This window comes from Crocodylus porosus, unplaced genomic scaffold (genome assembly GCF_001723895.1).
Source record: "Crocodylus porosus isolate Cpor-Errol unplaced genomic scaffold, CroPor_comp1, whole genome shotgun sequence".
Taxonomy (NCBI): domain Eukaryota; kingdom Metazoa; phylum Chordata; order Crocodylia; family Crocodylidae; genus Crocodylus; species Crocodylus porosus.
In genome coordinates this window covers 42,471,297-42,487,227 of record NW_017728949.1, presented here as the reverse complement: position 1 = coordinate 42,487,227, position 15,931 = coordinate 42,471,297, and the positions used below count along the sequence as shown (strand labels likewise).

Here is a 15,931-nt window from a genome sequence, read left to right as displayed (position 1 = left end):
CCTTCCAAGCTGCATTGCTGCTGTTTCTCTATCAGTAGGTGGTCAGCAAGAGCACACAGCCTGGCTGGCTTGTCTTGGAATGCCCCATGGTAATCTTATAAACACACACAGCTGCATCATAGGTAAAAGCTTAAGCACATACTTGAGAGGGAATTGAAGCAGGAAACTAGACTCATATGTCTGTTGGATCCTGGGACAAAATGCGTTCTCCTGGGACCAATGCGAGGTCTATTTGCAGCCTTACACTTGAGCTTCTAAAGAATAAGAATGAGTAGGGTGCTAGGTAGGGCACGTGTCAATTGCTCTCCCTCAGTTTAGTATAATTTTTTCTTCCCTGTCCTTGTCCATGGTTTGGAGCTCTGCTTATGTTGGCAAAAACCCCAGTGAGGGTGCAGCTTTGTATAGTGCAGCTGATATCACTCTGGTGACAGAAAACGTACAGGCTTAACACTGTTTCACTTAGCGCTATTTACCTATAATGCTTATTTTAAATTGATACCTGATTTCACTTAGCGCTCAGCGAGTTTCACTATAATGCTTGTTGTCACCATCTTGGGTGATTAAAAACAATTGCGGTAGCCATCTCTGGTCATCAGATACTTTCAGTTTCACTTAACGCTTATTTTGCTTAATGCTCAGTTTTTCAGGAACCAATTAAGAACGTTAAGCGGGGGTTGCCTATACTTCTACTGACAGAGCAGTACTTATGCTAGGGGGCCTAGCTGAAATGCTGCTGCCAGAATTAGTGGCCGCAGCCCCTGTACCATTTATTAAATGCAACATATTTGCTTGTTTAGGAGTGCTTTAGATGGCTTTTTCATTACGTGGCAGATCCTCTCTGGAAGCAGATGTAATAGGCTCTTTGTATCTTAGTGATAAAAAGAAGGGTTTGAGTCTTTTCTTACTTATTCATCATAAATTATTGAGACTATGGGACCACTATAGGAAAGTAGAAGGCATGGAAGGTAGTATTAACATGGAATAACAACCACAGTGAAATGTTAGGGCGATGTTATAGGTTACCTTTAAACTGTCATAAAGGCACTTAAAACAGGAGTATTTACCCATTAAAGGGTGTTAACTCATCCTAAAAACCGTCTAAGGGTGGGTCATCCTAGAAACCGTCTAACGGTGGGGCTGTCTTCTAGCCATTCTAGCCAGGTTGAGATAAGGTATTGTTAGTCAGTTCCCTGGAGATCTAGTGATCAGTTTGCAGACTTCCAGAATCCCACGATGCACAGCTTCCAGTCTACCCCTTCTCACCCTCTTGCGGCTCCAGGGCCTCACCAGCTGGCAGCTCTGTGTGGAGCACAAAACCACTGTGGCTGAAGTACAGTGGCTGAGGGAAGCATGTTTTTCTCCCCTCAGCCTGCCAGACTCCCCTGCCCCAACCTGATTCCAGCACCCAGCCTTCCCCGGAGAGGGCAGTGCCAGAGGGCTTATTGGAACAGGCTGGTGTGGGGCCATCTGGCTGGGCTTGGCTAGGGGGCTCCCCAAGGCCCAGTTCTGTACTGCTACCCACAATTCACTAATACAGGGGTTGTGAATTGTACACAGGGGTAAGTGGAAAGGTGCTAGGGGGTACGTGTGGGCGGGCGGGGATGGAGCACCACCACCCCCTGCCGCCATCTCCCAGGAGAAGGGCTTGGGGGAAGAGCAGCGCTTCCCCTCTGTGGGCTGCCAGGTGCCACCCAGCCAGCTGGATGCAGGCTGCCATCCATCACCTGCCACTGCCATGTGTCAGCCCCTGCTGGCCACCGCCACCGGAAGGGGTACAGTCCTTTTAAAAAAAGATTGAAAACCCCTGCACTAACATATGAGGGAGTCTTAATTTTTTTTTTTTTTCATTTCTATGCGCCATCTTCCCTTCTCCTCTCCCACCAGACAGGGAATGAATTGAGTTTGGCCACAGCACTGCTTGCTAGCCCTCTAGTGACAAGTCACAGTTATGCAGGTCAGAGATGGCATTAAGCCTTAACCTTTGACTGCTCTGAAACTGTCCTAAGTTCATGTTGGCTAAAATGTTTTAAAGGTAACCTGTAATAGCACCCTCACATGGGCTTTTCACTAGAAATATGAAATTGGGCTCATCTTCCAGTGGAACAGACAGTAAAACAGAAATTAATCTGATTGTACAGAAAGAAACTCCTTGACCAACATAACTTTGGGCCGTGACCCGTTATGCACTAGCTTCCTATAAGCTTCTGTATGAGCGACTAGAACTAATTTTCTAATTTAGGAATATAAAAGCTAGAAATGACCAAGTGCAAGGAGTACTTTTGTTTCCTTTACCTTCAGTAATTGAAACAAATGGCATAGCAAACAAAAAGCAAATAAACTCTCCTCCCCCACACCCAGTAATGTTTCATCTGGGGAGTCAAAAAAGGAGAGAAGACCATTTCTGGCAGATGTGATGTCACCTACCCACTTTGGAAGGTTCTTGGAAACTACTGTTTTTCTTTGTCATCCCACATGCTTGTGTCGTGCAGGGCATCCATCAGTTTCCACTATTTTGTGCATATACTTTGAAAGGGAAGGCTTTAGAAGAATACAGATACACTGGACTAGAAAAGTTCTGTAGTTATATAAAGAAAATAATTCATGATTATTCCTTTGGTACTGGGGCTCAGACCTACCAGTTCACCCATAAGGCACTGTAATCATTACACCTGTGCTAACAGAATGCAGAATAGATGCAAGAGACTGCTGTGAGAGAGATGGCATTTTTTTGTCCTTTCAACATGAATGCAAATGACTATACAAGGTTCATGGCAACAGAGAATCACTCCCATTTATTTTTAAACAGGCTTTCTCTACACATTACAGATATCACACAATTAACTGGTTAATTGCACAATTACCTTAAGACCAGCTACACATGCTATCATGACATAAAACTCCAACTGACTGTAACATTAGACTGAAAATGTGTTCTGACTTTATAGATGATTGTTACTGAGCTTTAATTTGTGCCCCCTCCAGCTAAGAGCTCTGTCAACTGCAGGGGTGCACCATGACCAGCCAAGGCTGGGAGTCCTGCAGCTGAAGGGAATCTTAGCCCCAGCATCTGTCGACTCCAGGTCCTGGCACCCAGTGTCTGCAGCTGTGGGACTGTCTGGGTCCCCATGCTGCTGGGGCCAAAAGTCCCCTCAATTGCTGGATTCCTGGCTGGGCATGGTACATCCTTGTCATCCTGTCAATTGAGGGGGCTCCCAGCTGCAGGGGAGAGCCTGGAGAGCCTGCTACACATGTAAACTAAAGCTTGGTAGCAACTAGCTGGGTCCCAGCAGCCAGGGGGGTGCGGCTGCCCCAGGGGTGCTTGAAACCCTTGGGCCTGGGGATCACAGCTGTCAGGCTTGGGGGTGCATGGGGTGCCTTTGCAGCTGTAAGCCCCTCAACTGAGGGGGCTTCGAGCTGTAGGAGTTCCCTTTGCATTGGCAATAAGGAGTGATGGGATCTAATGCATTATTGTGGATCTGGCATTAGATTCCATCGCATCTTTACCTGCTTTCGTAGGCGGGCCACAGTTAAACAAAATGTTTCTCAGTATCTCAGTTGCTCAGGATCTGTCATTTGTTCTGTCATAATCCCATTAGTTCTCCTGAGGATTCCCACAGTAAAACAAGGGATGCAACAGGATTTTTTTTTTTAAAGGAGAAGCACACTGCAAAGCATCGTATTTTTGAAAATTACCCTTCTGGTTTAAAATGCATTTCAGAAGAGAAAAAGGCACTTCTTTCTTTTTGTAGTGCCCTATTCAGGAAGAAATGAAATGCCAGTTCTCACATGAAAATGAATATAATTTAAAATTGATTAAACTGTTCAAGAACATTAAAACTTGTCAACCTGTTGGATCTTGCCTATCTGAAATTAAATTCTTGACTTCTTACAGCCTGAATGTTGAAGCATGTTTTGAATATACTGCTAACCCCCAAGATTTCAATCCAAAAATAAGTAAGTAGATAAAAATACTTTTAGTCTGCTTATTGTGAGAGTAAGTCTATTCAGTGCTATGGAAGAAACAAGCAGCTGTTTGCTGTCAGAAAAAGTTAACCGCAGAGGTAGCCATGTAAACTGTAGTAATCTGTGCTCACTGTTTGTTCTAGATTTGAAGTGTAATTCAATACAGGGCACAGCTGGCTGTCACAGGAGCTCTGTAGAGAAGAGCTAACATATGTCTGAATGGCAGGTTTCTGTATAAACACAGTTGTGCTGTGTTACTAAATGGTGTGGCCACCAGCTGGATTTGACTACTTAAAGAGTCTTTAAAAGCTCTGTGATTATTAGCCAACAACAGCTCCAACAGAATCTGTGAATCAGTACACACACCAGTACTTGGTGTCACTTTACAAAAGACATAGTTTTTAAAAGCCTATTTCATGGAGTTGAAACAAAAAAACAAACAAACCTATACATACACGTGTGTGTGTTTGTGTGTATATGCACGCGCACAATTACATTGCTTTTAAAAATCAAATCAAAGCCAATTCCAAATGTTTACAGGTGTCTGGGATACGATGAGCAAAGAGATAACTCCCCCCCAACAACAAAAAAACCTTGCGTGTGTGTGAATATGTATGTATGTGTATATGTATATACAAAGAAGAAATATACAAGTAAGAGTCTGTAGTATAAGCTTCTACACTTATGGAAGTAGTTTAATGGCTGTGGGCACCTAGAGTAATCTAATTCATGTAAGGTGGAATTTTTATTCCATAAGATTAAAGAATGTTTAAAATAGCAGTTTCAGATACCTTCTTTTACTTGTATATGGCTAAGATGCTGTAGTTTCTTTGTAATGGAAGAGGGGCATGTGTTACCATGCATTTGGAGAGGGGAGGGAATCTTAAATGTATGGCCTTATAGCTAACATTGAATCCGATCTGAGTGCATCTTCTACGCACAAGTAGCCAAGTTCCCCAAACTGCTGCTTGAGTGCTAAGGCCATGGTACTATAGCTGGGAAGATATTAATGATGCCAGTAAACTTGAACAGGGATTTTTTTGTAAAATCCTTTGACTGATAATGAGAGAAGGTGCTTTTGGATCCAAAATGTTCAAGGAAAGGGAAGGTGACCGCCAAATGAAAGAAGTATAATCCTGGCTGTTAAAAGGTTGTATCTAATAAGGCTTTGCAAACAAGGGAGTATAGTCAGTATATTGTAGTACAAGACAATGTATGGCAGGACCATGGTTGAATATATTAACATTCTTAAGTTATCATACTTTCTGTGTGTGAAGTATTTTTCCTTTTATTTTTTATTTAGAACTTAACTATACTTTTGAAGCAGAAAAGGATAGGAGGCGCTTAGGTCTACCTTCCAGAGTACAGTTTCCCAATCATCCATCTGATCAGCTTACTGGGAGTTTAAAATTACAAGGGCAAAATACAAGGGAGTGTGTGAAAACATCTCTTGTGCTCCAGGTAAGGTAATGGGCAGAGGATTTTGTCTCGCTTTCTGCTACAGTTGAACACTTCTTTGTGGAGTAGAGTGGGGTGGGAGGGTGATGATCCTACTGTGTGCATCATCTTATGGTTACCGAGAGGAGACAGTTGCTGCTATTTTTGCCTTCCCACTTGGTCTTCTTTTGGATCATTACCGGTGAGAGAAGTAATTAGTAAGCCAATGAGAGCTCTGGGATGTTCAGATCCTTGTGTTGATGCATTTTCTTTTAAAAATGTTGATTTAAGTCAATAAATACTTTGGACTTTCTGTTGCCTTTCTGAAAGGAAAGGCCCCACTCTACTTAGAATATATTGCTTTGTTAGGAAAGCCAGTGTCTTGGGGTTTTTATACTGTGTATTAAATATGCTATTTAAAATGTTTTAATAGGAAAATATCAAAGATAAACTACGTCCCATTCCGCTGTCAGTTGATGTTAAAATCAGTGGCTCAGACTCTGGCTCTCAATCCAGGAGAAGACAAGGAAGAGCACTTCCAGATCTTCTTCCAGTTCTAAATTCAAATGAACCAGAAACAGTGAATGCAGAAGTAAGTCTTTTATTGCATGTTCTGCTGGAGATCTCCTTAAACCTCACAACTGTGTAGGACAGAAAAATAAAGAGTTGGGTTATTTGCATAACATATTGGTTCTAGCACATACCTTGATAGTTAATCCCTGAAATAAAAGCTGAGAAGAAATTGGCTGTGACCAAAGGTAAGTAACTGATATGGCAAATCACATAAATTAATTTTGTATTTTCATCTGCTCTCTTACATTGGCTGTTATCAGCAGAGTATTTTAAAATTTGCTTATGCACACTGCCTTTCTAAGCTTGCATCCAAATTTTAGCAAAGCACCACCCTGTAGTACTTCGCCTGTTACATAAACCCAGTGACTTGCAAGATGCTGAGTACTGCATGTAACAGGCCAAGTACTGTCTTGGAAGAAACCCCTTTTCACTGTGAAGGGGTAGGCCCCACATTGCCTATTTTTGCATTTTCACATTGCAGTTGGCAACAAAAATGTAAATTACTAACCAAGTGCCAGTGTCCTTTTATCTCTGTAGTCGAGCAAGTCCAGGGGCTCTGAAGTGCCTATACATCTAACCTTAATTACAAACATGTCAGCAGCTTGATTTAATATTGTTTTGTATGTTTGTATGTAGTTGATTGTTTTTTATGTATGTGCAGTTCTTAAAAGAAGGATGTGGAGAAGATAATATATGCAATAGCAATCTAAAACTTCAGTACAGATTCTGCACCAGAGAAGGAAATGAAGACAGATTTTCTTATTTACCAGTGTAAGACTTGATTCTTGTATTGGTTATAATTTAAACTAAAGTAGCTGTGGGCAAGGGCTTCAAACATGAGCAAGGTAGTGGAGAATCTATTTTAAAAGAAGAATTTGGAGGGGTAGTTTGCTTAGTAAGACAAAGTTTAAGAGGGGAGTACCAAGCAGGGCAAAGAAATGAGCCAAAGGTTGGTATTGGCGCATGAGCAAGGGTATAGTAATGTGGCCATGAATAAAATACAGGCCTGAAATGAAGTGAAGTGTTTTAACCATGAGACTAAGGAGGTTATGGAACAGTTTTCTGATAAATGATAAGTTTACAAACGCAATTACATGATTATATTGCCTACTATAATAGGAGACTTGACTGACTTGGGAGGTCTTTTCCAGGCTTTTATCCCCTGTCCTTGTGGGCAGGCCTTCAGTGCTTTCTTGGTGCTGTCTAGGCACTGCATTCTAACATGCTCTGATGACCTGCTATCATGTCTCATTTCCTGGTTTAGCATATGAGGAGCACATGGGTAGGGTGTGTTTGAGAGTGGCATCCAGAGCAGAGGAAACAGTGTAGACGTACCCTGAATCTGCAAAAATGACTGAACGTGAACAGATGTTTAGAAAGGATCAGATTTTTGTCTTTTCTTTTCTAATGCATGAGACTGAATTAATTTTATTTCTTTAGTGAGAACAGTGTCCCAGTGCTTGTCCTGAAAGATCAGAAAGATATTGCACTAGAAATAACGGTGACAAATAATCCATCAGATACAAAAAATCCCAAGAAAGATGGTGAAGATGCACACGAAGCTAAACTAACTGCAACTTTTCCAGATAGTTTGACTTACTCTACATTTAGAGAGCTGAGGGCTTATCCGGTAAGTATTCCGGAAAAGCAAGGAAAAGGATATATAAGTATATTTAAATATTTATTAAAATATTTTGACTTGTAATGTCTTTCATTAACTCAGGAAAAACAGTTAACTTGTGGTGCCAATCAGAATGGTTCTCGGGCAGAGTGTGAACTTGGAAACCCTTTCAAAAGAAATTCCAATGTAAGTGGCATTTACCTTTCAAGTAGAGTTGGGGCTCATGCTTCAAAATTAAATTCTGGCCCCAATCCTGAAGTTGAGGTTTGAGGGAGGGGATTGGTTTGGAGCCCAGCTGTTTTATATATTTTAGAGCTTGTTGTATTTTTAACTTGACATAAACTTGCTCTAGAAAAATGTACTAATTTAAGTGCTTTACTGTACATTTTTATTTTTCTTGTTTAGGTAACCTTTTACCTGGTTTTGAGTACAACTAAAGTTAATGTTGACACAACTGACTTGGACATTACGTTAGAGTTAGAAACGTAAGGCTTTTTGTTGTTGTTTTGGGGGGTTTTTTTGGTTATCTCTTTGCTTATTGTTTCCCAGATGCTTGTAAACATTTGGAACTGGCTTTGATTTGATTTGTAAAAGCAATGTAATTGTAATGTGAAAACTGTTAAGATTTTAAAATAAACAGTGTTGTTTCCTTTTACATTGTAGAACAAGCAATCAAGTTAATTTGGCTCCAATTACTGCTACTGCTAAAGTGGTTATTCAGTTGCTTTTGTCAGTTACTGGGTAAGTGTTTATAGTTAATGAAACAAATCAATATGAGAGAACTGTTTGATTTATAACCCTCACTAAAATATGGGTTTTTGTTTTTTAATTGAACAGAGTTGCGAAGCCTTCCCAGGTGTACTTTGGAGGTAACATCATTGGTGAGAGTGCTATGAAATCTGAGGATGATATTGGAAATCTAATAGAATACGAGTTTAGAGTGAGTTGATCTTGATTATTAAGATGTCATGACTGTTCATCAGATAAGCAATCTACTGTGTTTCATACAGGTGAATATGTAAAATCCAGCTGATTTGAGGCTGGCTGTCCTTGGAATAGATCTCTACCTTGGTTTAGAAATCCATAGCCTGATTAGTACATAAAGAACTGGGCTTCCTTTGGCCGTGGAAATGTTAGGATTGCATTTCCCAAAAGTGTCTTCCATTTGTTTGTGGGCAATACTGAGTGTAGTCCTCTGTACATACTGTTTTCTGCCAAAAATATCCAAGTGACAAAGTTTATATAAACCCCACTGATGACATACTCGGGTGTTTAGTACTCAAAGTGTTTGTGTAGGAGCTTATGTACATGAAGTGGAGCACGCAGCGACAGGACCTGTGTTGAAGCTGCTTTCAACACATGGTCCTTAGGAGCTCACACTGGTTTTATGCTTTTTAATTACTAAAGCATGGACTTCACATCCATGTTGTTCAAACAGTGAACACTTTGCTGAGTGTTCTGGTGTTTGCAATGTAAATGTTTGCTCCTGTATTTTCATCCATTCAAACAGGCTTCTGTTCCACATTTGCTCAGTACAGTACCTTTCCTTTCCATTCAGAGCTGGCTGTTCTTCCACTAGAATTCTCCCTTGCCTTTCAAATGTCTACCCTGACAGGTAGTAGCATATGGGCTGTGTTACACATTCTACTTTTGAGCTGCTCAAATGTTGACCGGTTAGTGCTAGTTTGAGTGTGGAGCAGTTCCACCTTAAGGATAAAAATCTTGTCTGACTGTCCCTCACCTGCACAGTTGTGACTTGCCACTAGAAGACTGGCAAGCAGGGGCCTAACTAGGAGCTGCAGAGAGGTGAGTTACCACTAGAGGGTTGGTGAGCCAGGACAGGCTTTTATCCCTACTCTGGGTGGTGGTGGGGAGAGGCAGAGTGAGAGATGGGTTGCCTGGAGGTGAGAACATGAAGCTGGGAGGTGGAGCATTAATGGGATGTGGGTGGGTAATGAAAAGGGAGGTGGAGAGGAAATAGGTATAGGGAAAGGGTGGTGAAATGAAGAAAGATGGCCACTGAAGGAAAAATTAAAAGTGTTTTTAAAAAAAAAAAAAAAAAAAAAGAAATAGAGGAAGCAAATTAAAGAGGTTCTCATGTTGTAATAAATTGGGATGGGGGAGTTGGGGGTGCTGATCATCCTTCCTGGGGTGGCTGAGGAGGTGGGAGCAATGAGAGAAGGTACTTTTGGGGGAACTACTGCCCCTGCCCTGGGAAGGAAGCCCCAGTTCATGAGAACTTGATCTGGCCCCCTACCTTGTTCCTCCCACCCTCACTCCCCCACTGTGCTTAGATCCCCCACTCCTGGACTAGTCCATGCCCTGCAACTCTTCTTTTCTGGTGACTGAATTTCTAGTTTGATCCTGAGTACAAGATACGAATTTTTGTAGGGCTTTCAATCCCATTCACTGCTGCGACTCCTCATTTAGAAACTGCTGTAGTAGGGCAAGAAGGCCAGAGTTGTCATTCTGTGCTGTCAGATTTCCCCTTGCAGTTGCAGTCCCTCTGTTTTTATATAACTGAATGTATTTTTGTTACTGCTAAAAACATCCTCAGTCCTGTTGCTGTTCTGGCAGATGATAGATTTGCAGGTAACACTGGCTGAGGGAGCAGATATTCCAGTTGTTGCTGAACTTCGTAGTTTACATATTCTAACTTTTAACATTTGGTTGCATCCTCTTAGCCTATGCTTATCTAAACCCAATTGCCTACCTGTTCTATTCAGATCCTCGCAGGCTTTTAGTAAACCTTACAGGTGCTTTAGTTTTTACTCTTACTTATAAGATCTATAGTAAAAAACTGAATCTCTCCTGGTTTTTTTATGTATAAACTGTACAGCATCATCTAGAACACTTATAGTGGGATCACACTTCCTATAATTTAGGAGAACTGTTATCTTTTATTTTGAATCCATAATTGTTTGGAAAAATCACAGATATTCAGTACTTCAGAATATGTGCTTTTGCATGATTTTGGCATTCATATTAAAAAAAACCCCTCTTGGTGCACAGTTTTAGTATGCATTTGTAACTTTAAATTCTAAGTTTTTTTGGGTTTTGTTTTCCTAACAGGTAACTAACTTGGGTAGACCACTTAAAACATTTGGTACAGCTTCTTTGGACATCCAGTGGCCTAAAGAAATCGATAATGGCAAATGGCTGCTTTATTTGATGAAAGTAGAATCCAAAGAATTGGGAATAATCCCTTGTGAACCTCGGAATGAAATAAACTATTTGCAACTCAGAGTAAGTGCATTTTCACCTATTAAAAGCAAGTTAATCTACTGCTGAAGAACCAGGGAGAATGCAATAGTGGGATGTTGGCACACTTTTACACATGGTCCAACATGTCCCAATTAGAAAGCATCAGAGTAAATGATTAATTGAGTCTGCTGGAGTCTTCTAATCGGAACTTTCCAGCATGCTGCAACATCTTGTGTATTCAGTGTCCCTGCATTTCAAAATGGTGGTGGGGGAGCTTTAGCTAAAGCTTGCCAAACAAGCATTAGTTAATCTCCCCCCCCCCACTGACATTTTGAAATGCAGGATGCTGAATACATTTGATGCTGCGGGCGTCTCAATTACAGCGGCTCTCAAGAGCCACTTTAATTAAAATGCACCTTTGTCTCCCTGTCTTCCCCCTGACCCCCCCAAGCATGCATATTAGGTGCCCTTTGGTGCTTATCTTGGAATACATTCTGTATTGCTAATAGCTTAGAAAGTGTATCAGAATCCCACAGTACCAGATCTCTCTGTTCTGGCTCCTTCATTTTGTATTTACAACAAAACACACTTTAAAACTTTTTAATTTTAAGAATACAGTTCTTTTCTTATGGGGAAAATTTTGTGCCAAAAGGATAGAGGAGAACAGGACAACTATTATTTATATATGTTTAAACATTTTAGTTTTAAAGCCTGTCTCATTTCTTTTGGCCCCTTTTCCTTGTTTCTTGTGGAAAGTCTTTTGGCATTTGCCAGTATCCACTTTAAAAATCTTTCTTGCCTTTTAGTTTTTCAGCATAAGGGCCCAACCCTTGCAGCCATTTGTCCAGAGTAACCCTTTGAAGCAGATATAGCATTGGGATCCAAATTAGTTTTTACAAGACTAAGTTTCTACTTAGCTAGAGGACTACAAAGTGGTGCTTAGGAGACAGCTGATATAATGAGGAAACCATACTCTGCCACATGCTTTCATCTTTTCTGAAACCAAGCTCCAACTAAAACTGACCACCTGCTTTTCAAACTTGACTAACTGTTGTGGCCAAGCTGTAGGCAAAGCCAGTGAAAGGAGCCAGTAAGAGCCACTTGCCTTTCAACTACAATACTTTGTTCATCAGTGGCTGAGAAGAGTCTAGTTTGTGCTCCTCTTTTACTTCAGAGTGCATAGGAGAGAAATTGGGGTGAGAGGATGGATGGTTTTGATTACGCACGCAGTACTCATGTTCTGAATGGCTAGACAAGCTTATTGACCTCACTAGATGCTGTCTACGTATAAATTAGAAAAAAGCCAAAGATATATGCGTTCGTTTAATCTGTTTTTAGTTAAGTAAACTTCGAACATACAGGTGATTTTTTTTAAAGGTGCATGGAATTTATTTAATCGGGAAGTGTTTTTCCTTTTTTATTTTAGACTTTACTTAACCCATGGCAGACTTTAAAAAACTTTACAGATTATGATGAGAGATGATAAATCTAGCTCCAGCTGTGATGTTAGCATACTCAGTGTCAGTGGATATTACCTGAAGAGCAAGGGGTTGATAATAATAAATGTCACTGAATCCTGCAAGCCCTTTGCATGCAATTGCTGTTGGAGGATGTGGGAGTTTTTGGTATGCAAGAGATTGCAAGAACTAGCCTATATCTTATCTTCCCAAAGAATATGGCTTTAACAGACTTATCTCTACTGATGCTTGCTAGTACTCAAATTAAAAGTGGTGCTACTAATAGCCCATACTCTGAATGCCTTAAAAATGAAATGGTCAGGTAAAACATTTGCCTCCTTCAGGTTACAGAACGTACATTACTGATTAAATTCCAGTAACTGCTGTGGTACCAACACTCCTCGCTAGTAGCGTAGGAAGTGGCTAGAAAAGCTGCCCATGTTACAGGTGCTCAACGAATCATGGTAGTCAGGTGACACAAACATACCTGATGTGATGACCAGCACTAGGCTCTAGTGTCACTGCTGTACTTTCACTTCCCTGTTAATTTTACTGAGTCAGGTTTAAGATACCAGTTTAATGGAAAAAGGTTTACATTAGAGGAAAATAATTTTTAAACTTGCTTGTATTATTCTTACCCTCCTTTTAGAAATTGTTTACTTGCTGTAGTACCATGATGAAGTCCAAAGAAAACCTGCTTTGTTTTACTGGATTTGTATTTACAATATGAAAACAATGAAACAATATTATGGGAAATTACGGTAGCTGCTAAATGAGCTACACTTTTTTTAGATGGATCTGTTTAAGAGGCCAAAATTGCCGCTCTTTTATATTTGGAATTTAATCTGGATCTTCAGGTATTGGGTATTTAAATAATCTGTTGTAGTCTGATTAGTCCAGTTAAGCTCATTTACTCTATATATTTCTCTCTTTGTTTGTAAAGGACTCCCATAACTCAAGGAGAAAACGTGAGATTGCAGAGAAGCAGATTAATGATGGCAAGAAGTTTTCTTTGTTTCCAGAAAGAAAATACAAAACTCTGGTAAGCATTTCCCTATCAGAATATCAGTTATGCTTTAGTCCCCATCCCCCACTTTTGCCCCTCCAGTTTCCTTTCTCAGTTTAGCTGGATGAAGGAAGGTGTGTTTACAACACTTTTTTAGTTTGTTTTGTTTTGTTTTGTTTTATTGCTTTCTTTCTGCTGGTCTGTGGTTAACTAATTTATTTATTTTTTCCCAGTGTTCTTTTAAAGTTATGATTAGTTTGTTGGATTAGTTTCTACACAACCATAGAAGACCACTTTTATGTAGACAGTTAGCTTGTAGAATTTGACTTTAAAGGGCAGCAAATAACAAACAAGACCAAAAGTAAAGAATTTGTGTGCAAAATGATGCATACATTTTTCAACAATATTGGAACAGAGCCTAGCACCCTGAGCCAAGTCTCCCTGAAATTGGTGAGTGTTTGCTGTTGACTTACAGTGGGAACAGATTTGAGTCTTCTAAAGGGAGCCCTGGCCTTTACTTGTCTGATCCATTCCTTAAAACAGTTTAAGTCCTGGCCTACAACTTAAACGTTACACTTTCTGTCAAATATGACTTTTGAATTAACATGTTATAAATTTAAATTATAGGACTGTAAGGGGAGTGCACGCTGTGTGAACATAAAGTGTCCGTTGCAAGGCTTGGACAGCAAGGCATTGGTTGTACTGCGTTCAAGACTGTGGAATAGTACTTTTCTAGAGGTATGTTCTGTTACTGTCTGTTCTTGAGGCATTTTCATTTTCCCCTCACATGCCTTGTAATGTATGTACACTTTATTTTGAAACAGGAATATTCCAAGCTGAACTACCTTGACATTGTTGTTAGGGCTACAATCAGTATTCCTGCTGCAGCAGAAAATGTTAAGCTCACAAATGAGACTGCTCAGGTGAGTTTTTTAACATGGATCCTCCATTTTATCAGTACACATCTAACACATGCTGCAACAGGGAATGTTTTAATTCAGAAACATTGAAAATGGTATTGGATCCATGAAACCTCTGTCTTCCTGTGTGAGACATCCGGTACAGTTGAAGAACAGATGCATACTCTTTTCTTACTTTTACCTAGGCTCAGTCAGTAATACTGCCTTCCATCTGCAGGCAGGCATGGGGCTAGTTCTGCAAGAGGCTGACCTGTGTCTTCTGTTGTAAAACCAATGTTGCTGTTGAGCTGCAAGACGCAGAGCAGTCTGCTACAGGAAGAATATGCATATCAGCATTGTTTCCCATTTGTAATATTTCTTGAAACTAAGTCACCCGGTGGAAATGAATCCAATAATATGTTTGCCGATCGGTAGGAGTGAGAAGACTCCAGGCCAATTATTTGGCTTAGATTTTGCTCTTACTCTTTTCTTCCAAATGAGCAGAAATATTCTAGGTTAGGAAGGTTGTTATATTGTGTTGGTTCCTTTGAGAACCATTTAAGTTTTGGTTCCCATTAATTTACATGATGTTTGAGTGCATAATAACATAATAATCCAAGTTCTGAATTAAGTAGGTATATTGTTGTACAACACCCCTACTCTACCAAACCCAAATTAATGATTGGAGGCTTGGAATTGTTGTGAACCTTCAGTTCATCCCTTTAGATTTCTCTTTTTTTTTTTTCCTGTGACTTTTGGTACAGAACTTGTACCACCTGAAAAAATCATGCTCTCATAGACTGTAGGTCTCTCACACTTCAGTCAATCAGCTTGGAAACTTTACTGACACAATAAAATATCAAGTCTGCCCTGGAGTCCCCAAGTCTGAGTAGAATCAGATTCTTGTCTTTAAATTTGGGTGTTAAAGACATTAGCAACCATTTAACAACTGAAGAGGAGAAAACATCTTTAGAACATAGACATGTCTGTATGCACAACTTGAAGGTCTGAAGAACTGCTGTGAAGATTAGTTTGGGATTAGAGTTAAGTACTTCTGAAATTTACTTTATATCCTCTTCACTCCTACAATCTTTCCCTCTCCCTTAGGTACGTGTTACTGTCTTTCCTGCAAAGACAGTAGCACACTATACAGGAGTGCCTTGGTGGATCATTTTAGTAGCTATTCTTGCTGGGATGCTGATGCTTGCACTGTTGGTATTTTTGCTATGGAAGGTGAGTTATTTTAATAATCCACCTATTTTTCAGTTGCATATGAACAAATAAGGTAGCAAATTACTTAAGCATTGTTTTGCTAATTAAGTTGTAAAAAAGAGCAACATAATCATACATCTTTACTGAAAGTGGAATAATCTCATGAATATGTATTTTCTCTCATTTTACACAATAATCCATGAAATCATTTACTTTGCTTTGTTGTTTAAAAAAAAAAAAAATCAAATTGCAGAATTTAGAACCTGAAACACTTGGGGGGGAGGGGGGGGCAGGCAACAGAGGCAACACTGGGAGGGGTGGCTATGGGGAATTTTGGGATGGCTGTAGCCTACCTTGTAGCCACCCCTCCCAGTGCTGCTGCCACCTGTCCCAAGCACAGCCCCAGCCCAACACCCCTACTGGGAAGAGGCTGGCAGAGCCCCTGGCCTTGTGCCTACAGCGAGCAGTCCGTTCACACCCCGTGCACAAATCTGGGGGGCGCATGGCCCCAGGTAGCTACCCCCTCCCCACCCTAGATGAGCTGCCTGTGGCTCCATCT

General features: G+C 40.4%; 1 protein-coding gene across 2 annotated transcripts in view; it reads left to right on the top strand.

The window, feature by feature from the left end:
• The window catches only part of ITGA6 (integrin subunit alpha 6), a 63,764-nt gene that overhangs the window by 41,831 nt on the left and 6,002 nt on the right, over window positions 1-15,931 (top strand). For both annotated transcript variants that reach the window (XM_019554217.1, XM_019554218.1), the window contains exons 11-24: window positions 3,893-3,954; window positions 5,267-5,424; window positions 5,834-5,992; window positions 6,635-6,744; window positions 7,414-7,603; window positions 7,697-7,780; window positions 8,000-8,079; window positions 8,258-8,335; window positions 8,432-8,534; window positions 10,667-10,840; window positions 13,199-13,297; window positions 13,889-13,999; window positions 14,086-14,184; window positions 15,268-15,393. In XM_019554217.1, coding sequence (XP_019409762.1) covers window positions 3,893-3,954; window positions 5,267-5,424; window positions 5,834-5,992; window positions 6,635-6,744; window positions 7,414-7,603; window positions 7,697-7,780; window positions 8,000-8,079; window positions 8,258-8,335; window positions 8,432-8,534; window positions 10,667-10,840; window positions 13,199-13,297; window positions 13,889-13,999; window positions 14,086-14,184; window positions 15,268-15,393 — 1,633 coding nt within the window. The remainder of the gene's footprint in view (window positions 1-3,892; window positions 3,955-5,266; window positions 5,425-5,833; window positions 5,993-6,634; window positions 6,745-7,413; window positions 7,604-7,696; window positions 7,781-7,999; window positions 8,080-8,257; window positions 8,336-8,431; window positions 8,535-10,666; window positions 10,841-13,198; window positions 13,298-13,888; window positions 14,000-14,085; window positions 14,185-15,267; window positions 15,394-15,931) is intronic.